General features: G+C 46.9%; 1 protein-coding gene across 1 annotated transcript in view; it reads left to right on the top strand.

The window, feature by feature from the left end:
• The window catches only part of CDCA2 (cell division cycle associated 2), a 44,917-nt gene extending 21,526 nt beyond the window's left edge, over positions 1-23,391 (top strand). Inside the window, exons 7-15 of the mRNA XM_044660375.1 lie at positions 7,186-7,412; positions 9,361-9,445; positions 11,292-11,524; positions 12,675-12,753; positions 14,258-14,346; positions 15,137-15,274; positions 16,644-16,818; positions 18,998-20,305; positions 22,170-23,391. Coding sequence (XP_044516310.1) covers positions 7,186-7,412; positions 9,361-9,445; positions 11,292-11,524; positions 12,675-12,753; positions 14,258-14,346; positions 15,137-15,274; positions 16,644-16,818; positions 18,998-20,274 — 2,303 coding nt within the window. The 3' untranslated portion in view covers positions 20,275-20,305; positions 22,170-23,391. The remainder of the gene's footprint in view (positions 1-7,185; positions 7,413-9,360; positions 9,446-11,291; positions 11,525-12,674; positions 12,754-14,257; positions 14,347-15,136; positions 15,275-16,643; positions 16,819-18,997; positions 20,306-22,169) is intronic.
• The last annotated feature ends 368 nt before the right edge of the window (positions 23,392-23,759 follow it).

Raw genomic sequence — 23,759 nt, 5'->3', positions numbered from 1 at the left:
GAATTTATCCCATTCACATTCAGAGTTATGATTACCATCTGTGGATTCCCCACCACTTTGATTTCCTCTTTTAATCCTGCCCTTTCTCCTTTCACTATTTCCCTCCACACTAGTCTAGTGTTTTGCTTTCAAATCAGTTCCCCTTTCCCCAACCCTTATTTTATTACCCTTCCCACCCCCTCCCTTCTTATTCCCCTCCTACTTCTCTTTAGGGTTTTTTTAATGCCACCTCCTACACACAACTTTTCCTCCTTCCTTATATCACTCTCCTCCCCACCTCCCTCTTCCTTATTCCCCTTCTAATTCTCTATAGAGTAAGATAGAATTCTATACACCAATAAATCTGTGACTGTTCTTCTCTCTGAACCAATTCCATTGAAAGTACAATTTTAAGTATTACCTGTCACCACCACCACCCTTATCCTCTCCTTATGGTAGTATTTTCCACCACCACCGCACCCAACCCCCTCCTCACCTCCCCCACCCCAACATGTACCTTTTTATGTGGTATAATTTATCCCATTTTACCTTTTCCTTTGCATTTCTCTCAGTACAATCCCTATTTTTTTAACATATCCTAAAACAGCTTAATACCACATCCTCTGCCTATGTGTATTTCTTCTATCTACTATGATAATGAAAATAATTTTTAAGAGTTACAGATAAAATTTTTCCATATCAGAGTTTAATCAATTTGACCTTATTGAAGCCCTTAAATTTTTTCTCTTTCTTGTTTACCTTTTTATGGTTACCTTGAATTTTGTGTTTGGTTGTCATATTTTCTGTTTAATTCTGTTCTTTTCTTCAGGAATGTTTGGAAATCTTCTATTTTTTAAATCCCTGTACTTTCCCTCAGAAGTATATAGTCACTTTTGTTGGGTAGGTGATTCTTGACTCAGTTCTCTTGCCTTCTGGAATATCATATTCCAAGCCTTCTGGTCCTTCAATGTGGAGGCTGCCAAATCCTGTGTAATCCTGATTGGGGCTCCATGATATCTGAATCAAAAGTGACTTTCTTTCCAGTTGAGAGAGTTTTGTCTTTTAAGCTGTTATTTTCTTTTTGTATAACTTTCATTTCTTTTCTCCACTTCTCATTTTGTTTCTATCTGTCTTCGTTCTTGAACTCCTTTCTGAGTCCCTCCAGAGCTTGAATCCAGTTTTAATTTTTTTAAGAGTTTGCATGTCTTGTTTCTCTCTCCTGTTGCTTCTGTTACTTACTCTTTTTCTCCATAGAAATTTTCCAGGGTCAGGAAGTTTTTTTTGCTGTTGTTCACTCCTTTTCTTTCTGGAGGCTTGGGAGTCCTGCATGTTGGTGGTCAATTCTCTCTTAGATTCTCTCTTGCAGTGTTTTGCCCTGAGACTATCTTCCCTACTTCTATGCTCCCCCTGTGGCTGGGCTTCTGTCTCTACTCCTAGGACTGTGTCAGGCATTATCAAGCTGTGATGCTCCTAGCCAGCCCTCTAAAATTTGGAGATTGCCCTTGGCTCTCTGCCTCTGGTGCAGTAGATGGGAGAGGGGAGGGGTGGTCAACCTGTGCTTTTCCTTGGGCAAGTTTTTGCCTCCTTATAGCATGGGAAATCCCCTCTCACTACATACCTTTTACACTGTATCTTGTGGAAGAGCCCCTTTGCTTGTCCTTTGACTTTTGCCCTTTTGAGATACTTTGTAATGATCGATTTGGAAAGATGTTCTGAGCAGCTTAAAGACTTCCCTACTACTACATTGCTATCTTGGATCTGCCTGCCTTTGGGAGTTGTCATTTGGGGATTTATCACAGGAGGTGATCTATGGATTCTTTCTATTTTACCCTCTTGTTCGAGAATATCAGGGCAATTTTCTTGGATAATTTCATGTAGTATGATGTCTAGGCTTTTTTATGGTCATGGCTTTTGGGTAGTCTAATAATTCTTAAATTCTCTCTCCTGGATCTATTGTTTTCCAGGTCAGTTGTTTTTTTCTAATGGTGTGTTTCATATTTTCCTTTTTCATTCTTTTGATTTTGTTTTATAGTTTCTTGATGTCTTGTGAAGTCATTAGCTTCTAATTGACCAATTCTAATTTTTAAAGACTGAATTTTCTCCATGACTTTTTGATCCTCCTTTTCCTTTTGATGTATTCTTTTCAAGTCATTCTTTTCATGTTTTAACTTTTTTGTCTCATTTTCCAGTTGGTCAATTCTGGCTTTTAAGAAACTATTTTCTTGTTTTAGTTCATGTACCTCCATTTCCTGATAATCTATTTTGTTTTTTAAACTGTTGTTTTCCTTTTCCCAATTTTCTTCAACCTGTCTGTATTTGATTTTTTTAAATTCTTTTTTGAGCTTTTCCAGAGCCTGAATCCCATCCTCCTCTGTTAGTTCTCTTCTTTGTTCTTTACCCTCGTAGAAGCTTTTAATCATACCTTCCTTCTTTTTCTTCTGTGTTTACTCATTTTTTTCCCCCCTAGTGGACTGAACACTAGGTCCTCTCTGTTTACTGGACCCTGGCTGTTTCAGCTGCTCTGCCCTGGAAGGGAATCTTAGGTCTTCTCTCTGCTCTGCTGGTATACTGGATTAGACCTACCTAGCTTGTTTGTCCTGAAGCCAAATCTTCATTAGCTACTGTAGAGACTGAGGGCTTGCAACCAGCTGGCCCTCCCTCATTCCTCCCTGCCTACTGTCATCAGATCCCTGAGCTTTGCAGGTACTGAGGAGTGTCTCATTGTGGCTACAGCCCTCGCCCCAGAATCCTACAGGCAGCCCCAGGCCACAGCATTTGGGAGGGGGTGGTGCCTCCGGCCTCTACTTCATACAGTGAAGATTGCCCCTCTCTGCCCACCTGTCTAGTTATGTTCAGCTAGAGAGTTCTGGGCTTTGTCTTGTGGTGGGGTTTTGGATTCCTGAGTTTTTGAAGTGCTTTTTAAAGATTGGTGTGGAAAGGAGAGTCACAGAGGGTTTGGCTTCTGTGGCTTCTAAGTTGACATCTTGACTTCCCCCCCCTTTTTACATAGTACTTTTAAGTTTTTCAAAATGCTTCTCCTATTATCTCACTTGATTTTCCTGACATCCTTGGGAAGTGGGTACTATTTTATTGTTCCCAATTCACAGATAAGGAAATAAGTCAACCTATAGAGATTAAGTGACTTATCCAAGGTCACACACCTGTTTGGTATCTGAGCCTGGATTTGAATTTCAAACCTTCTTTATATCTTGTTCTTATTCTAGAATTCCTACTTTGGGATGATATTTTCTACTTTGTTCTCCTGTTCTACTATCAACCAATTTCTAATAGGATATTTCTAAGTGTCCTGTAACATCTCAAATGTTAATGAGAATAATCTGTCAGGGAGAGGGAGAAGATAACATGGTTTGAATAAGTCACTGGAGGCCATAATCTGTTCAGTCAGACTGATAAGAAGTATTAGATCCTCCCTGATTTGGGGGAAAGATATTTATTTAATGCTCAGGAGATTCCTGTCTCAGGCTCTGCCTCACCATTCAGACCTTCTCTTTGCCCAGCCATGTGCTCCCCCAGGAGAAACACTGAGGAAGCAGGAGTCCCTCTCACTTCTCTCATATGCCTCCCATTTTATTCCCTGCTTGTCCCTCAAAGCTTCTGGCAGGTCTCTCAGGACCTCTGGTGCCCCTAGACCCACCCCCTTCCCACTGTCTCCCTCTAGTCTCCCTGCTCTGTCCACAGACAGATATGCTCAGGCCTCCTCAGCCTCCAGCAGTCATGGGGCTGGCTGGGCTGCTTCACCCTCACCTTTACTACTGCCCAGCTTCTAACTATTTGTGGACCTTCCTTTCTCTTTTTCCCTGGACCTCTTACCGTCTGCCTTCTCTCTGCTTCTACAAAAATTAGAGATTTTAACTGAATTATTCCAACCATAATCACCTGCAAGATGACAGCGTGGTCTCTCTCGACTCTTGAAACCATAATCAAAAATCACAGAAAGTCCTTGCTTGTTTGTAAAGCAAATCCGTTAGGCCTCCACCAGACACAAGGGCGATAAGGCCTTCAGGCTGAGATTCACTTAAGGAATAGAATTCCCCTCCGTGCCAGTGCTCCAGACATTCAATCATTTTTCTGCAGATGATATCCAAATAAGTATTGTCATCATCCATTTAGCCCAAAACAATCTGCATCATTATGTAGAATGCAATATTTCCCAAGCCAAGTTCATTATCTTGTGGTCCAACTCTTTTTTTCTTTAGAATATTTGTCTGTGGTTACAGGATTCGTGATTTTTCCCTCCTCTCTTCCCTTTCCCCTCCCAGAGCTGACGAGCAAAGCAATTCCACTCAGTTATCCGTGTTCAAAACCTATTTCCATATTCATATTTGCATTAGAGTGACCTTTTAATGTCAAAACCCCAATCCTATTGCTATCAGACCATGTGATCATCTATCCTCTGTTTTTCTTCTGTGTTTCTGCTCCCACAGTTCTTTCTCTGGATGTGGATAACATTCTTTCTCATAAGTCCCTCAGCCTCGCTCTGGATCCTTGCATTGCTGCTAGTAGAGATGTCAATTACATTCGATTGTGCTACAATGTATCCGTCTCTGTGTACAATGTTCTCCTGGTTCTGCTCCTTTTGCTCTGTATTACTTCCTGGAGGTTTTTCTAGTTCACATGGAATTCCTCCAGTTCATTATTCCTTTCAGCACAATAATATTCCATCCCCATCAGATACCACAGTTTGTTCAGCCATTGTGTCCAACTCTTTATATGACCTCTTCGGAGGTTTTCTTGGCAAAGATACTGGAGCGGTTTGCCATTTTCTTCTCCCGCTCCTCTGACAGATGAGGAAACTGAGGCAAACAGGGTGAAGTGGCTTGCCCAGAGTTTTACAGCTAGGAAGTATCTGAGGCTGGATTTGAACTCATGAAGATGATAAATCTTTTTTTTCTGAGTTTTTTTTTTTTTATTCAGCTAATTTCTTATATTTGAAAACTTGGTTTGTTGCTACATTTTTAAAATTTTTCCTCTGTACCTTTCCTAATTTTCTTACCTTTCCTTACTGTTGTTCCTGTAGCTATATCCTAGTCTAGGACCTTATGTTCACTATTTCAGTTTCCACCAGGCTTGCTGCCTCTCTCTCCTCTTTGTTCCTCCTAAAAAATACATTCATTAGTGCTGAACTGGCTGCATTTCATATGTGCATAGACCTGAGCATGTTCATATTTTGCTCAAAATTCTTTATGTTTGGAATTACATAGCCTGCTGAGTAAAGTTCAGATGACCTGCACGAGGACCTGATCTAGGGCCCCCCTTTCTTGCCCAGTGGCAGCACATTCAGCTCCACATGTTCAACACACTACTCATCTTAGCTCACTTGTTCTCCCCCATTTAGATCACAGCCTCTTTAGGATCTTTTCTCATCACGTCTTTTTTTTTAATAATAATTTCATTTTTTCCAGATTACATGTAAAAACAGTTTCTGATTTTTGTTTTCACCCTAACCTTCTATCTTAGGATTGATAATAAGTATTGCTTCCTAGGCAAAAAGTGGTAAGGGATAGGCAATTTGGGGTTAAGTGACTTGCCCAGGGTCACCTAGCTAGAAAGTGTCTAGGCCAGATTTTCACTCAGGTCATTCCCACTCCCCTACCCCTACCTCCCTGTTCTAGCTCTGGATAGTGAGTCATCTAGCTGCCCATCATATTTGTTTTTAAGAATTTTGAACTCCAAATTCTCTCATTCCCTCTCCTCTGTCCTCACTGAGAAGACAAACAATTTGATATATATTATGCATGTGTGTTGTCGTACAAAATGTGTTGTGAAAGAAAACACAGGAACCCAACCCAACCCCCCCCTGCCAAAAACAAAGTTCAAAGAGAGTGTCAGTTCTTCCTCCGAGTCCTTTGGAATTGTCTCAGGTCCTCGTATTGCTGAGAAGAGCCAAGGCGCCCCATTTCTGATGCCTGGAGCCCCAGCGGTGCTCCTCTTCCTCAGCCTCTCCTCCAGGAATGGTCCTACCTCCTGATCTTGTTCAGAGTGGCTCAAGAGGATTTACAGGTGTTTCTGGCTCCCCGTGGAAGTGAGGCAAGTTCTTTCTCACGAAGGTCATCCTGTGAGGCCTTCCCCAGACCGCCCTGGGGAGGACCAGTCCTGGGCTTCGTTCGGGCTTTTCCCACCGCCTTTTCAGCTCTGTGCAGGCTTGCCCTGCCTTTACCTTGTCGTTGCCAAGCCTCGCGGCAGCCGCAGCTCCCCTTCGTAGCCCCGGGGGCCTAGGTGCTCTGCGGACCACTTTCGAGGGAGCCAGCATAGATTGTGCAGAACCTGGCACTGATTCTCCCGCCGAGCCAGGCCTGAGCTCAGGCCCTTCAACCCCCGCCCAGCGCTTCCCACTGATTTCCCCATTCCTGGGCGTCTGTCGTGTCCAAGTCCACGGAGAAGCTGGAAAAGGATCGAATCCATCCCGGCATATTTTCCTCTTTGTCGTCATTACTTCTACTGCGTCTCCTCCCTGTCTCTGGCCCATTCTGCATTGCTGTCCAGTGAGCCGCTGGGACCCAAGTGTCTGACCCGGGTTGGCCTCCTCTCCTCGGCTGCTCGATGGTCCTCCATGGGTGCTGAAGCAAGTGTGGACCCACAGCAGGCCCCAGCCCTCCCCAGTAGCGGACAGTAGGTGTGCGCCACCACCGTGCTTTGGCTGGGGATTCAAAGTTAAATCTTTTTTTTTTTTTTTTTTTTTACTTTAATACTTTTATCTGTAATGGTACTTTAAAATATTTTTCTCCAAACCAAAGCCCATAGCTATAATTAAATATCTATTTTCTGTGTTTAACATGAACAGACTGCCCCAACTCTATATAGTTTTCCAGTCCCTGTAAGCCATAACGTCAGCCTCCAGAGCCCTTCTGGGCTCTGTGGTGTGAGGCAGGACGGTACCAGGGACGTCGGGGGCTGTCTGGGGCTATTTCAGCCCAGCAGCTCCTCTGAAATATAAAGCAGTGAGGAACAACGGCAGCATTTTGCTGTCTTCTAGTGAGAATATCTTTGAAGAGAAAAGACTTTAAAAAAAGCCTGTTTTCCTTCCCAGAGTACTTCCACACAAGAAGGTAAGATATTTTACTCAAAGATCAGGAAAAAAAAATCCTCTCTAAAGCTTGCTTCCATTTAAACAAATGGCTTAAAAAAAAATCTATAGGAGCCTGACCTGGGCCTAAAATCTTAAGCTTTTGTATTTTCCTTTTCAAGGGAAGAACATTGTTGGATGTACAGAGGAAGAAAAGGCAAGTAATGCTGCGTCAAGACACTGTAGAAAGAGAGGCAAATTTGAGAAAGAACTGAGCCCAGAAACATTTGGTGAGATCATGCCTCCAATTGCGCCTGTGTACAAAGGGGACCTTTCATCTTGTGAGTCCTCCTTCCTTCGCTCTGTGCTGAAGAAGACCCCTGTGAAGCTGCTTCTGGAAAGCTTGCAGGTACCAGACTTGCAAATAGAGAATTGCGCGGTTAAAAGAGAATTCTTCAGAGAATGATCCAAAAACAAAACTCTGGAGCCTTTGTTGGCCTGGGAGAGCTAGATTTTAGTTTTGTGTGTTTGAAAGAAATCTCCCCCAGCTCACTGCATATTCAAGGAGGGAGCTTTTTTTCTTGTTTTTTTGTTTGTCTGTTTGTTTTTTCAGTCTAATAGGAAGTCTTTGGGGAGGGCACCTCTCCCAACATGGACCTGGAGTTTCTGCAGTTTCTAGTCTTCTAGAACAGTCCAGGCCACTAGGCATTTTGATTCAGTTTACCCAGAAATAAGACTTAATCTGAGACTTTCCTATCTGATTTTGACCCTCAGTCCCATACCTGCTCGCTAGGGTGACTTTGTAATTGTGAAAATGACTTTATTCACTCGTGAGGGAGCAGTCGCTGCAAAGCCTCTGATATGCCACTCGTGGCCGGAGGTGGGGGTGCTCGACACCCCCTAGATAATTAGACGGCCACCCCTTCCTCTGACTTGTGTCCTCCAGCTTTAGTTATCCTGTTTCCCTGCCCCACCCCCAAGGCCATCAGTCCCATGTCCAGTGCTGGGGACCCTTCTGGGGACGGACGATGACTGACCTTTGATTGTGGCCCAGGCCACCGGCCAGTTGTCTGAGGAAGGATTTTGAGTTGTCCTGACTGAGGTCTCGTGTTCTTTCCACTGAGCCCTGCAGCTCCCTGTGGGAAAAGCGCTAACAAGGTCTTAGAAGCCCTTACGGTACGAGGCTCCCTCTGCGGGCACTCGGGATTAGAAAGTCCGTTTGAGCCCCACTGACTGAGGATCCATCTCGTGGGTAGATCCTGGCTGGGAGCTGTTCCTAGCTTGTTCTTAGTGTGCCGGGAGGCGGTCTCGTCAGGATCCCCCCAGGTTTGGGAGGGCAACGAGGGCCCCGCAAAGGGTTGATGGAGAGACTGGAAGGTGCCGCCTTCGAAGGTAGAAGCCATGACTAGTTTGGGAGTTGTGGGCTGCAGGGCGCTCCTTCGCTTTCCCTTCTTCCCTGGTGAAATGCATGGCCTCCTGAGAGCGGTGAGGGCAGGGAGCAGGCGCCCCACTGGGGAGGGGGGTGGAGACAGGAGCTGGGGCCAGCCCTGAGTGATTCCTAGCCAGCTTTAAGTCCTCCCTGGGCCTCTACCTACTGGTGTTCAGTGATTCCACTTGGGAACGCCGAACATTGTGACCCCACATGGGGTTTTCTGGCAACCATTTCCTTCTCAGCTCATTTTAAAGTTGTGCAAACTGAGGCAAACAGGTGATGTGAATTGTCCAAGGTCACACAGGGAGTATGTGTCTGAGGGCAGATTAGAAGTTCGGCTTTCCTGACTCCAGGCCTGGAACTAAGTACTTACCACATAGCTGTTCCCGCTATCTTTGTTCTCTCAGGCAAATCATATCCGCCTATCTGAAAGAGTCAGACAGAGAGAGGGAGACCCAAACTCTCCTGCCAGTTAGAAGCTACAGCCCCCCCATAACCCCCTTGTCTGTTGGATTACGACGTGCTGACCTTGGGGACATTTAAAGCCTACAGTACATAGAGTGGGCCTTTCCCACTGGTCCCGTCACTCACTATCCGAGGTCCTTCTCCTCGATCAGAGATGAGGCAAAGTCTGCAGCGTCCTCGAAGAGGAGGAGAGAAAAAGGAATTAGGATCTAGTGACCGTGGGAGTGAAAAGAACCAGGCTGGACAGAGGGGGCTCCCCTCTGTCTGCTACCAGGATTGAGCTCCCAGGCTCCCCACTAGGGAGAGGCAGAATTTGGCTCCTCTGTGCTTCCCCATCCACAATGACCCTGGAGTTCAGGCAGATAGGAAACCCGGATGATATTCTGGGTAGAAAAAGTTCTAAAGTGCGCCCCAAGTGATGTTTGGTTTCTAAAACGTGTCCCTGGTTTTGTTTTGCTAGGAACATTGTGACACCTCTAGTTATGATGCAAATCAATCATTTTCATTCTCGGATCTTTCAAAAGGTTGTGAGGAACTGAAAAATGGTAAGGAAATTTATATTTTCTGATTTTAACAATTGTTTTTTTTTTTGGCTACCAATAATGACTTGGTTGATGCAGTTTTCATCGGGATCACTTACAAATCGAAGTGTTTAAAGGCCCTGGGATGAGGGCTCTGGACACAGAGGCCAGACCGGGCTGCCCCCCCAGGGAGGAAGGAAGCGCCCCCATTGGCTGCTGGGCTGAGGGCGGGGAGAAGCTCCGCCCCAGGCTGCCTCTCTAGGAAGGAGCCACAGGGGGTGGCTGCGTGCCCAGAGTGCTCTCGGTGCCAGTGGTTTGCCATCGCGGCTGCAGGCACGCTGACGGGCACGAACGTGGGGCAAAGGAGGATCCAGGAAGGCTGCGGCTTCAGCCGTGTTGTAGGGAGCCAGGAGGCAGGCCCAGAGTGGGAAGGGCGGAGCAGGAGCGAGGCTGCTCTGTGTGTGCAGGCCCTCCGAGCTGCAGCTCGATGTGGAGGCTCGAGGCAGGTCTAGAGGCTGAGGGGAGGAGGCTCTGCCCTGGTGCTGAGGGTGTGAGCTGGAGCAAAGAGGAGCAGGCAGGGCTGCCCAGAAATGGTCATTTTGCCCTGGAAGGTGATCGTTGAGAGAACAGGGAGAGCCGGAGAGGAGGGGGCTCAGGGAAGGGCCGTAAGAGAAGAGGCACGAGCTGGCCCTCTTAGCAAGACGAGTGTCTGTGAGGGAGGAATTGGGGAGGCAGCGCGGCAGCCTCCTCCCCAGGGCTTCTGCCCAGAGACTCGCAGACCGGGCTGGGGGAGGTTGGAGAGAAGGCGGAGAGCGGGGGGGGGCGCTCATCTGGGTGGGCTGGCCTGGGTGAGGGTCAGGCTCTCCCCGGAGGCTGAGAGGGGTGGGGAGAGGAGGCCGGGCTGAGGTTGGGAAGAGCCGCCATGCAGAGTGCGGGACGGGGAATGTTCAGGGAGGGCCTCCGGGAGGAGGAGAGCCTGGCTGAGAGGAAGGAAGCACTGTGTGAGGAATTTTTCCCAGTTTTGTTGTAGTGTGTAAGAGTGAAGGCGGCGGAGAGCGGGGCTCATCCAAGTCCTAAGAGAAGAGACCGGGGGCTCTGGGGGACCCACCTCAGGATGAAGATGGGGAAAGTCCTGGGGAGAGGGTCCATGAGTGTGGGGGTGGCAGCATGAAGGCCACCCGGCTGTCTTTGTGTACAGCTGGGCTGGGGGGGCTCACAGGAGGGCAGGTTGGGATGGGCACCCCCCCTTCCCCCAGCCCTGATGTGAAGGCGGGTGGGGGGAGCCGAGGAGAGATGTGGGGCGAAGGAGGGTGGGGGCATTGCCAGCACTCAGTGAATGGTGTTGAATAAGAATGGCGGCTCGCTCCAAGCTGCTGGAGACTCAGGTTTTGGAAGGACTCTGAGCGCTGAGAAGGGAGTTCGAGTCGACTCTTGGCTGCCCACTGGGGCTCAGTAGGGCAGTGATTCCCAAAGTGGGCGCCCCCGCCCCCTGGTGGGTGCTGCAGCGATCTGGGGGGGCCGTGATGGCCACAGGTGCATTTGGGGGCGGTGATAGTATGGGACAGGGGGTGCTAAGCCCAATTTCTCTTGGAAAGGGGGCGGTAGGCCAAAAAGTTGGGGAACCACTGCTGGAGGGTGAGGGTTAGGGTGCAGCTTCCCTGGTCCTCGAGGGCTAAGGCTGAACAGATCGCCTTCCTCCTTTCCTTCCTTCCCTCGGGCAAAGTTTTCAGTAGAATTTTGCATCTTGTTTTTTATAAATGTAAAACACTGAAAAACCTGTCCATGACTGCTGCGTCCTGGGGCACTGCCTGGTTCTTCAGTGATGGAGGTTTCCCCGGATAAGGCGGTTTCCTTTTTTTGTCTGCTGCAGATAAAAGCAGTTTTAAAGTCCAAAAATCATGGCACAAAAAGAGAGTTACGTTTGGAGAAGAGCTGAGCCCAGAAGTATTTGATGAATCGCTGCCAGCAAATACTCCACTGCGCAAAGGAGGTACACCTGCTCGACAACAGGCTGTAAGAAACAGCAATCTTCCTTTCTTCCCCAAACTGACCATTTCGGAGGCGATTTCGCAGCCCATCTTTGAAGAGCCAGAACAGGATCTTGTAAGTGAGAAAAGGCTGGAGCCCCGCTTGTCCCCCTTTTGTCCCCCTTTTGTCCCTGGGCTCATTTGGGGGCTGCAGTCACCTAGACTCACAACTGTCCTCCCAACCTCCTTTTGGGAATTCTGGTGTCTCTCGTTTAATTTATCCAGAAAAGGGTTGTGTTGTTTGGTTTAAAAACCTGGAGCCAGAGTTCACAAAGGGGGGGCGGGCCTGCATTCCCGTCTGGCCCCAGACACTCCCAATCTTCTGCCTTGGAACTCATACGTCGTATTGATTCTAAGACGGAAGGTGAGGGCTTAAAGGGGAAAAGTTCACAGATGCCGTTAACTCCTGATTGAAAGGATTAATATAGTTGTGTGAGCTTGTCATTTGGGGTTCTGGTGCTGTGCATGACGGTTCATTTCAAGTCAAATATGGCCAGGGGTATTGGACAGTTTCTAATGATGCTGTTCTCGTGAAATCTTGAGGGGGAATTATCGTGAGTATCAAATACAGGTTTTACTTTGAGCTGCACCCCTAAAACGAGATGTCTTTGGGACTTACACACACACACACATACACACACAGATTGTGAAAATGTGCCTAAAACGGACCAGTAAGATCACGGGGGGTGTCTGATGCCATTTCTTGTGCTGCACATCCATCCTATAAATCATTTGTGTCCTTCGAGAAAGAAAGACTGTTTTATTGTTTCTTGGGGGGGGGGGGTAAGGAAAGTGCTTTTTCACAATAAATAAAATCGAGTAGATGGTATATTCTCGCTTCTAATTGCATGTGGCACTAACCTCAATTTGCTGGCAAAAGTAACAGAAAATACATTTTTCCCTCTTGATACTGGCTTCCTTTATATGCTACTTGATGGTCTTCTGCACAAACACTCCATTGCATAGATTAGGAAAGTGAGACTTCCCAGAGGTGGCCTGCCTTGTCGAAGGTACAGTCCGGGGGGGGGGGAGATGTCTGAGCTCCTCGGCGTCCTCCGACAACGAGCCGGCCCTGCTGGGAGGCCCCACGGCATCAGGGCCACGCCGGGCCCAGCGTGGGGGATTCCCCGAGCGAGGCCTCGACGTGCAGCCCTTTTTCTCTCGGGCGTCTGCTCGAGGGCACAGGCTTCATGTCCCTCCTCTCCTCTCCCCTGCGCTTTGTCCAGGTCAGCATGGAACCCCTGGAAGTCTCTTTTGCGGTTCTCAGACCTGCTTCTAACTCTTCATCCTCTGAAACTATCGAAGGTACGATTTATGCTTTTTCATGCTATTATCAGTGTCCCCGTAGAGTGTAAGACAACCTCACTGCCCTGCTGCCAGATTGTCTTTGAAGAAGTTGGGGGGGGGGGTCTGCGGGGGGAATCCTCTAAGGGACGGGCCTCAGGGCACAGGAGGAAGTCTGTCCTGCCAGGGAAGCTTGTGAGGGAATGCCGTTTTCGAGGCAGTCTGGGGAGCTCTCCGGGGTCTCGGAGGAGCACTGAACCTCACACAGTTCTGGGGAGAAGGAAAAGAGAGGCCCGTGGCTTCCTGGGGGACCCTCCGGCCGGGCACTGGGGGATGGCATTTAGGTCTCTGGGGAGTAGCCAAAGAGAAGTGCTAGAAGGTTCGGGGGAAGTTGGGGTGCCGAAGACACAGGCAGGTGTCGGTGCCGAGCCCACCTTGACGGTGGGAGGGAGGCCAGGCCAGAAGCGCCCAAGAGAAGGGTCCTCCTCAGGGCAGGCTCTCCCTGGACGTGGGCTCTCCGAGGAGGCCGAGGGGGCATCTGGCACGGAGGCCAGGAGACCCGTCGTGGAGCACCGAGTGTGAGAAGGGTTGGGGAGCGGTCAAGCACCCGACGGGGCTGGACAGATGGGCCGAGGCCAGTGGTGGGAAGGGCCTTCGAAGCCGGACGGCCCGAGTTCTGGTTTATTCAGATGGGATTGGGAGGGCCCTCCAGGGAGGCGTCTCAGATGTCTGAGAGATGGTCTCTGAGAGCCGGCGGCGCTCTAAGAATGAGGAAAGCCGCCTGGCAGGGGGAAGCCGTACACGGGAGGAGGAGGGAGGCTGCAGAGGGTGGGGGCCTTTCGACAAAGCCCCCCGGCTTTGGGTGGGCTTCCGGAGCCATCCTCCAATGGCAAAGGCAGAGGCTCCTGTGGGGCCGCAAGCTTCCTGTCTGGAGGATGGGGGGGCCTGCGAGAGCCTTGGGCCATCCAGAGGGCGTCCCGTCTCGAAGAGGGGAACTCTGGGCCCTCCGAAGATGCTGACCTGACCTGTAGGGCGGACGTGTTGGGGGCTTGATCTCTCCAAATGCAATCTAATTCAGTGGCATTGCTTCAAGGTACTGTTTCACGCAAAAGAAAGACAAATGAAAAGTGCCTCAGAGAGCTTCCATTCGCTTTGGCCATTCTAGTGAGCTTTACTTGAAATCCAAGCCCAGGTCTTTGTTCCCTTCACAAACACGTTTTCTGGGATTTGTAGCATGTTTAATGATATCGTGAGAGCCTTTTTTTGGGTTGGTTCTCGGAGATGACCCGGAACCTGTGGCTGCGGGGCCGGCCCTGTGCCCAGCCTCGGGAGTCGATGGCCCTGCAGCAAGGAAGAAGCCGGGGGTGGGTCTGAGGACAGGAAAGGTTCGTTGGGCCCAATAGACATGCCTGCATTCTCGACTTAACTTGGCTATCTAGAAGGATGGCAAGAAGCAATTATTTTGTGCTAGTAAGTAGCTTAAATGAATGAAAATTCTGATTTTGCTTGTATTTTGCTCATTCAGACACTGATGCTGTTAATTCTTCAAATAACTATGAAAAAACTTCCCCCTCTAAAGTTGATAGAATAACACGGTCCTCTAGCAGACGGAAGGTGAGTCCTATGTTGTTGTTTTTGTGTTATCACTTTTACTTGAAGCTTTGAATTGTTAATAGATTTTTGAGAAAAAAAATTTTTTCTTCATGAAGTGAATTTTTCCCTTTCCCTCCATTTGGGAAATCCATTTTAATTGGGTTTCAGTGAACTCTTCTTATAAAAGGAAAATCCTTTAAAACTTGATGTTTTCTCCAAGATGTGTTAATTTGATGAAAACTATGTTTCAAATTGGAATCTTTTGCCTTTTGCAATTTTAGAGGGATCGGTTGGGAATCGAGACCTGAGAGCTGTTCTATCCATAAAATCTATTAAACAGGGTTCTCTCCATTTGAATGATTCAAATTTAAAAGCAGCTGAATTAATAGAACCTAATTCATAATTTCAAAATATTTGAATATCCTGATTCTTATTCTCTGAGTGTTCAAGTAAGAAAATACTTACCTAATCTGATAAATTCTGATTTTTTTAAAATCAATGATTCGTTCATTCCTTCTTTAGGTGGAAATGGTGTTACAGAACAGTTTTAGCTTTCTGGGTCAGCTCAAGATCAGGTTGGAAATGGTTAGCTGATGAGTTGGCATGGAATTTTCCAGCAATTTTTTCCTTCAAGCCTTAAAATTGAGTGGGTCTGAGGAAATCGGCACATGGAAAAGTAGGAGCCATGTACAAAAAGAATTATGCAATAGGCGGAATGCTGCTTTTTGGTTGTTTTAGCACCGTACTTAATGACTCGCACTCAAAACTTAACAGCGCCTTTCTTTAACTTCACATTTTCTATTTGCTACAGCAGTTGGTCAGTGTTACCGAAGAGGACAGTTTTAGCAACCTAGTTAGCATAGATGTTAAGAATAAGGAAAGGAAACCGAATAGGAAGAAAGCCCAAGCAACAAAGAGCACGAGCCGATCCACACCGAAAAAGTTACCGGTAAGTGCGTGCGGCACCCGGGACGAAGCTCCCTCCGCTGTGGGTCCTCGAGAAAGGAGCTGGAGGAGCTTCTGTCTTAGAATCGATGTGAGCTTCCGTTCCAAGGCCCAAGAGTGGTGAGGGCTAGGCAGTGGGGTCAAGTGACTTGGCCAGGGTCCCACAGCTGGGAAGTGTCTGAGGTCACATTGGAACCCAGGACCTTCCCTCTCTAGGCCTGTCTCTCCGTCCACTGAGCCACCTGGCAGCTCCCTTCTTCGTTTTCTCGACGCTCTGCATCCCCATTTCTTCTGGTTCTTCTCTCTCCATGCCCCTGAGGCCCCTAGTGCCCCCCTGCCTCTTGGCTCCCCTGAGTCCCTGGGCTGATCTCTGCCCTCTTCACACGTCCTCCCCACAGTCCTCCCGGCACCCAATGTGCTTCTGCCAGGAAGACCGAAAACACCTTTTAGCGCTTGACTTTGGCCTCCTGTTCCCTTGGGGGTGCTAGGCAGGCTGGGAGCGAGGGAACAGCTGCCGGGCCTCTTCCTTCTTGTGACGGCATTCAGAGTCCCTCCAGGACGTGCTGTGGATGCCTTTCCTTAGATTCAGCCCCTGGTTCTGATCCACAGGATCATTTCTGTGAAGTCTGTGGAGCCCGGCTGGCTCTCCTCCATTCCATCTCCTTCTAGTCCTGTAGAAAAGTGCCCTCCAGTGGGGAGCCCTGGAGGCGGGGAGCTGAGCTGTCTTTGGGGCGGCCCTTCTGAATGGGCAGCGAGGCCTGGCCTCCGTCTGGCCCCAAGAGCAGGCAGCTTTGGAGCGCCCTGCGAAGGGCCCGTAGTTGTTCCTAATAGCGCTGCTCACAGGGAGGCGGCTTCTCGCTCATCGTCCCTGCAGGCAGGCCGGAGGGCCGCCCGGCACTTGGCTCTTGAGAAAGTTCTAGGTGAGGTTCTGCCCTTTCATTTGTGGACATTTTGTAAGCTGCCTCTGAGTAGCCCCCCATGAACTGGCTTCGAAGTCTCTCTCGGAGATCCGTACTGAGTAGCCTGTCCCAGCCCACGCGGGGGCCGCGTCCTTCGGCTCTCATTCATCACCGTGGAGGACCTCAAGTTCATGAGACCCTGTTCCCCTCCTCCTCCTCCTCCCGACCCTCTTCTGTTGGCTTCTGGCCGGGGCAGCTCTGCTTCCAGCCACTTGTGCCCTCCTCGGCCAAGTTCTGGGCATTCTTTCATCGGCCGCCGCTCTCCGGTGCTTGTGGGTGGCCGGGAGCTCCTGGGCCCTGGGATGGTGCAGGTGGCGGCGGCCCCTGTCCCAGCCCTCTCTGGAGGTGTGTGACCCGGGGTGAGAGGCGCCGGCACTGCCCGGCTCCCCCACAGCGTCCAATTCCTTCTTTCAGGTGTTAAAGAATTACCGGAGGAAGAAAAGGAGGGGTAAGAGTTTGAAGAAATCTTTCTACGGACTACGAGAGGTGGCTTCCAGGAAGCCCCCCCTGAGTCCCATCCCCGAGATGCCCGAATGCCCTTCTCCAGAGAGCCCCACCCTGCAACGCTCCCCAGCTCTGTGGTGCACAGGTGCGTGTGTGCACGTGTGTGTGTGCGTGTGTGCGTGCGTGCGTGCGGGGCCTGGGCGGGGGGCTCTGAGCTGCAGCCCTTTCCTGGAGGAAGGAGAAAAACTCATGTGTTTGCCTTTCCCGGCGATGGGGGCTCACGTTTCCCAGCTCGCTGTAACACTTTCCTGTGCGAGCCTCATTCGTCTGGTTTTCTTCCGCCAAAGCCCCTTCCGGGCCCCCCCAGCCCTCTCCTCGGGCTCCGCAGGCCCCGCCCCTGCTTCTCCGCCGGCGTCGGGCCCCTCCCGGCTACACCGGAGAAGATGGATGATGAGGGACGGCGGCTGCGGACGGGTCAGCCCATGCCCGCGTGGCCGGAGCGGGCTCTGGAGGTGGCCGGGCAGAGGGGCCTCCTGCGGCCGTGACTTGAGGCGCAGCAGGCTTCCCCCACTTCAGCAAGGGGTCCCCATGGGGTGTCGCTCCTCTAAAGCAGATGAATCCAGGCTTTCCCGGGACCCGCCTAAACACTCGGGATGAGCTCGATGGTGTTTTCGAGGCAAATCCCTGCGGCCGAAGCTTTAGGGAGGCCATTTGGGCTGGCGAGCTCATCCCTGTCAGGCGGCGTGCGGTGATGCAGCTCGTCACTGGTCACCGAGACGGGCAGCACCAACGCTGGGACGGCCCGCGAGGCCAGCCTCCAAGAGCAGCCACCGGACCCTCCTGCCTCGTCCTTAGGCCCCCCCGACTCGTTTTTCTCTGCAGCCACCCACAGACTTCCTAGTGAGCAGCTTCTCTGGCAGACGATCGCCCGAGACTTGTAAAACTGAATCCCTGATTCAGAGGTCCGGTCTGCGGCCATGTTTCTGAATTAAAGTAGGGCCTCCCTCGACACCGAGGAGCCGCCCCCCTCTTCTTCACAAGGTCTTTTGCCCTCTTTCTCCAAGCTCTGTGTCTAATCTGAAGACAATATATTGGAAATTCATTATAAGATGGAATTTGATGTAAGATAGAACCATCTTGGACCCAGTACAGATAGTTTATTACTTTATTTGATTCGATTAATTAATTAATTAGTTGGTTTCTTTATGTGCCCTGACCTTCTGCCTTAGAATCAATACAGTATATTGGTTCCAAAGCAGAAGAGCTGTAAGGACTGGGCAATGGGGGCTAAGTGACTTGCCCAGGGTCACCCAGCTAGGAAGAGTCTTGAGGTCACATTTGAACCCAGGACCTCCCCTGTCTTTAGGCCTGGCTTCCAATCCACTGAGCCACCCCGCTGCCCCCAGTTTTACTTTAAATACCATAAATATTTTGTTACTGTTCACTCCCTAATTGGATTGAATCCAATGATAGGATATGATTAATATTTAGTACAATAATTCATTTTTCAATTTTACCTTTTCAGTGTTCAAGTAGGAGTTCATGAAAACTTGATAAATATTAATAAATACCTTTGCGAAATGGCATAACCAACCCAATGCCAACCAATAGATTGGGTCTATCCCATGTTAATACTCTAAATTGTATCTTTTGTGGCAACAACTTAGAATATAGACGTCATAATGCTTCCAGGCTGGCCAGTACAGTAGCAATACATTTGTGGCCCTTGTCTTATCTGGGTAAGAAAAGGCGTGAAATGGAAAAAGGAGCCCCCTATCTATTAAGAATTCAGAAAATCTGGTTTCAGTCCTGGCTTTGTTATTGATCTTACACTGTTAGCTGCTTTTCTCTGCTTTGACTCCTTGGTTCTGCCTATAAGTGACTGAGGCGGGTTTTGTAAAAGGTGGTGGAGTCCACGATTTACATAATTGCACATGTACAACCTGGATCAAATTGCCTTCTGGGGGGGGGGGGGAGGCAGAATTTGGAACTCAAAATTTAAAGAAAAAAACATTAAAAATTATTTTTGTGTAAGTGGGAAAAAATAGGTTTAAAAAAATATATCAGAAAATATCTCTAGAAAAGCATTATGTAAAGGCGAACTGCTTCCAAGAACTTGGGAGATATTCACTGATTCACACAAGAAACGCTTCGAGTAGCAGCCTCCGAGGTTATTGTTGGGGGGAGAAATGGGGGGGCACTTTATGTGGACGGAGCTTTTGTGAGGCTGCCTTAAGAGAGAAAATAGGCTGCATTGTAGTACAACTCACACACAATCAACAATTTTAACCATTTTCCTGTGTTTTTTGGGTTGTTCATTTTAGCCGAGTGTCCTAATATGCAGAAAGATGATTACGACAATTCCCGAGAGGACGCCATGAACTCCGAACTGAAAAAACCGTTCGAAAGACCCAGAAGATCGTATTTGTCCAAGAACCCAGAAACCCTGACTCTGGCTCAACTTTATGAAGAAACTACTTCTTCTGAACACTCCACTTCAGATATTGAAAGTGATTCGTCCTTTGGTCCTATTTCTTTTGACAAAAATTCAAAAGTAAGTACGGTAGCATTTTATGGAAGTGGCCATATTCAACACACAAACCAGCTGTTGGATCAAGACCACGTGAAGAAAAAGACTAAGAGCCAAAATGTCTTTCTGTCCCCGACATTAACTCTTACAACCAAAGAAGAAATCACACCGATAGTTCCCAGTTCCAGTTTTTTTGTGTGGCAGCCTGATGCTCTTCTTCCGGATGTGAGAAGTGTTTGTGAATATGAAAGCTTTGACAACACGCAGGAAGAAGGACTGAGTACGTCATGTGAAGAGCAAAAAGATGCTTCTGTGGTAGCTTCCAGCGAAAGGCTAGAGATGAGTCATTTAGCAGCTGCTTCAGAGAGGGAAGAGAATGGTCTGGAAGATGCTGATATGAGAGAGGATGTGGACTCGACCCAAAGTGACAACCAAGAGTTGAAAGGAAGAAAACCCCAAGCAAGCAGTGACCTCTTAAGTTACAAAAATCTTTTAAAGAGGCTGAGAAGAAGCTCTATTTATTGTCCAAATGATGAGAAGATCGATTTTGAAGAAAGTGGAAGTGAGTTGCCTACCTCCTCTCCCATGGAAGAAGACTTACCTTTGGATAAATCTGAACTCTTTAACAATTTAGCTGAGTCTATCAAAGAAGCCTTTAAGAGATTAAGCGCCGGTGGAGTCAAAGTCAGACGTAGCACAAGATTTCAAAGAAATACAGAAAATCAGGGCCTTATTTGGGTTTCACTTCCAGGCCCTTCCACCTCCTTTACTTCTCACCAAGTCAAAAGGAGGACAATGTGCTCATCTAATAGCGGAGAGCTTGAAAATCTGCCCTACACCCAAGGGTCATCCTGTATTTTGTCCTCTGTTTCAGGCAGAGAAAACTCTGAGAATGATTCTGTGTCTGGGGCTTCCAGAAGGAAGAGCTTTTGTACATCTGCTCTTTCAGAGAACAGAAATGCCTCTCGTCCCAAATACTACAGAAGAACAAACCTTTCTCATAGGAATGAGGAAAACCATCCGAATGACTTAGAAAAAATGGAAGTATTAGAGAATCCAAACAATATCTGACATTTCCAGCCTTCGTTTTCTAAAGGGGAAGGTAACTATATGTTTAAAAGATTATTTTTGCAGTTGACATTCTTCAGAATGCTTTAGAGTTGTAACACCTTAAGTCAAGAACCTGAACCAGTTAAAAATATGTTAGGTTTGTCTTTGTAATTAACTTTTTTAAAGGAAAATAATTCATCATTTTTTCTTCCTCTAAAAGCTAAACAATGCTTTAGTGAGACTCAAAGTAAGAATGAAAGAAAAGTATAGCCTGCTAGTGTTGAGAATCTCCAGTTTTTATTGAGTAAATATTCCAAAACTACGTAGAAATTCAATGGTATTTTGGGGGAAACCTCCTTTTACGTATCTAAATCTGACTTATTAATAGAATGATTAGGGGAAAATGGTTAATTGATATCCATTATATAAGAGTTAGAAGGGATTTTGAGTATGTTGGAATCAAATGAACTCTAGACTGTAAAAAAATAGTAGAAGAAGGCTAGGGTTCACTTTTAAAATACTGTATGAAAGCTGAGACAGTTTTTCTAAAAAGATACTTCATTTATCTAAGAATTAAAGAAAAATTTTTTAGTCATTGATAAAAGCTAGACTTCACTTTTTTCAGATTTCAAATGCTCAATAATGTTATGTCTATTTAGTGAAAAATTGTATGGAATGATTAAGATCCAAAAGAAATAGATAATCTTTAAAGTAATTTTTTCATTGACTTGTTTTCAAAAAATTCACCATTGAGTTTTGTTTTTTTTTTAATGATCTAGACTAGAAGGCATTGTTTGCTTTCAACTAAGATATCTATATCTCTTCAAATGAATAGGCTTTTGGCTAAGATGTAGTGTTTTGTAATTCTTGGCAACCAAATCACCCATATAGCTACAGCTAACTTGGAAGCTAATTGAAAATTTTCTTCTCAATAGGAAGTAATTTAATTTATAGTCAAAACTTAAGTCAGACCCAAGACAAGGAGTCTTGCTAGTGTGTAGATGGCAGTAGGTCCAAGTTAGCTCTTCTAAAGCAGCGCCCTTGCCTTTATCCCATAGGTCTCCTCAGTCGCTAGGTGAATGGGCACGAGTAACTTGGAAGACCCCAAACCTTGTACGTCTTGAACTTATAAAAATCTGTGTGAATCATTGTATCATTAAAGAGTTTTCTTTGAAGTCCTCTTAAACCTTTCTACCATGATAGCACTAACTTGTTAACAAATCGAACTCTTTATAAATAACACAACAAGGAAAAAAAACTCCTGCTGTGTTGTAGCATTTTTTCCCTTCTGTAGAGAAGACTGCGTTACCTTCTTGGCACCAGTAGGTCTGGAACTCCTGCTGCTAAGACTAATGTATTTTACATTAACACTCAAAGTGATCCCAACTCCTGCTAAAGGGTGGATTGTTTCCAAAACTTGTTTTTTTGCAATATAAAACATTTATGAGCTTTTTTTCTTTCTCCTTATGGTTGATATGGTTAGCAAATCATCATCTGTACCTCCAAAAAAAATGCTCGATTTCCTGTTCTATTTTTTTTTTCTCAAAAAACACATTTAGTCTGTGGCTCTCAATATTTTGTCTTTTGTTTCTTAATTGTAGAACATGAAGGTAAAATGGCTCTGACATATAATCTAGATTTCAGTTTTGTCTTTCAGAGTAAAATGCAGCATCAGATGACTTATGTTTGTGCGATTTAAAATTTAATTTTCTCTGTTTCAATTCTCAGCCATTACTAATAGGGAAGGGAAAATATTTGGTATGTGTATCTGTTTCCTTTATTTCTTACTGATCTTTCATTGTAAACATGTTTGTCAGATTAAAGATGAAAATAAAGTGTTGTATCGTAGTATACGCTTTTGAATTACTATTGGTTTCCAAATGTTTCATTATAAATATTTTACTTGGTTTCTACAGATAACAATAGGCAGTTTGCCCAAAAAACCAGAAGATCTGAAGAAATAAAGCAACTTAGAAGCCATTTCATCCAACAAAACTGTTTGTGTTGTAAAATTTTTAATTGTTAAGATTTCTGTATTGGATCATGCTTGTTTGCTTTTACTGTTTTTTCATGGGTGGTAAAAACAAAGATCATGATGTACTTAATGTTGTGTCAGTTTTTTTCTGCCTGCCTTACCAAACAGTTTTCCCTTTCTTAAAGTCTTCCCTATATCCCAAACATTTTCAGATGGAGTCATTGAATTGGTTTTTATGTGGATGTACATTCTTCTTTGTACCAGAAGATGGCAGCCTGACATGAGGCTGCTTCTTGTTTGTCTTTAGTTCTAACTCCAGGCAACCCCTGATTATTTCTGTGTGCTTCTGCTTCAAATGATCCCCCAATTCTTTGGGATAAAATAAAGATGAGTCATTAAAACGGGCACCTCCGATCCTCTCCAGCGAGTCAGCCCCCGGCAGCTCACTTCCCACACTGACATCCTCGGTGGTCCCTCTCCCTCCGCTCCCATTCCACAGAAGTCCTGGTTCGGGGCTCAGCTCCAGCTGTCTTTCTCCAGCTCAGCGCACACCCAGAACTGTCATTTGGACCCGATTTTCACGATAGTGCTTGATCTCAGCTCATGGACGATGTGTCCTGGGGGAGGCATGGGGAAGAAAGGCTGCGTGAACCCAATTCCAGCTAGAGCTCTCAGCCAGAAACCTTTGTGTTTTCTTAGCCTCCCCCGATATGGGAAAGAGGCAGGTCCCGAGGAGACAGGATCATCTAATGTTGGGCCCAAAAAGCCTATGTGCCGAGGTGAGGGCCCCTTCCTTCCCGGCTCCTCCGGGCTCTGGCTGCCCTGGAGCTGGTGCTTCTCACCCCTCGCCTCCATCTCTAGCTGCCTTAGATGCTGACACCAAGTCTAGTGTTCTCTCCTCTTTTCTCTGCCTGCTAGTTTCATTTTCGCTTTTTTCCTCCCCATCCCACCCCAATCCCCCAGTAGGAGCCTGGGAGGCAATCTCAGAAAGAATGAGGACAGGACAATTGTGAAGAGGGACCCCACTCTCCCCAAGAAACGAAGGGTCAGCGGGCCTGTTAGAGAATTAGAGAAAAAAATCTGAGGGACCCGAGGATTGCCACCGGCCTATAATCATTTCTTGTTTGTCAAATTTTAATAATAAAAGGAAAGATTTCATTTCATCTAGTGTACTGGTCTTTTATCAGCCAAAATGGATAACATTTTAAAAAATAATAAAGATGGAAATAATTCACTGGAAAAATAGGTTAAACAAAAATTAACTTTCTAACATTTTTGGCTGGATTCTGAAAATAAAACAAATTGCTGTTCACTCTTTATCATTTGTTTGTTTCTTATTGCCGAGCAAATTATGACGCAGATTATGCCTAGTTTTACGTGGACTATATTCCTACTTCATTGACATTTATGGAGCCGGGATCCTGCCGTTGAGAGCTTCGTAGGAGGCCGAGGCTTCTGTGGATTTTCAGGGTTGGATCTTTCTTGCTTCTTCGGGGCGTTCCAATCCTTTGGGGGGCTTCTTCCTCAGGGA

Source organism: Gracilinanus agilis, chromosome 2 (assembly GCF_016433145.1).
Source record: "Gracilinanus agilis isolate LMUSP501 chromosome 2, AgileGrace, whole genome shotgun sequence".
NCBI classification, from domain to species: domain Eukaryota; kingdom Metazoa; phylum Chordata; class Mammalia; order Didelphimorphia; family Didelphidae; genus Gracilinanus; species Gracilinanus agilis.
The sequence above is the reverse complement of the archived record's forward strand: the minus strand, read 5'-3'. Positions and strand labels throughout refer to the sequence as shown.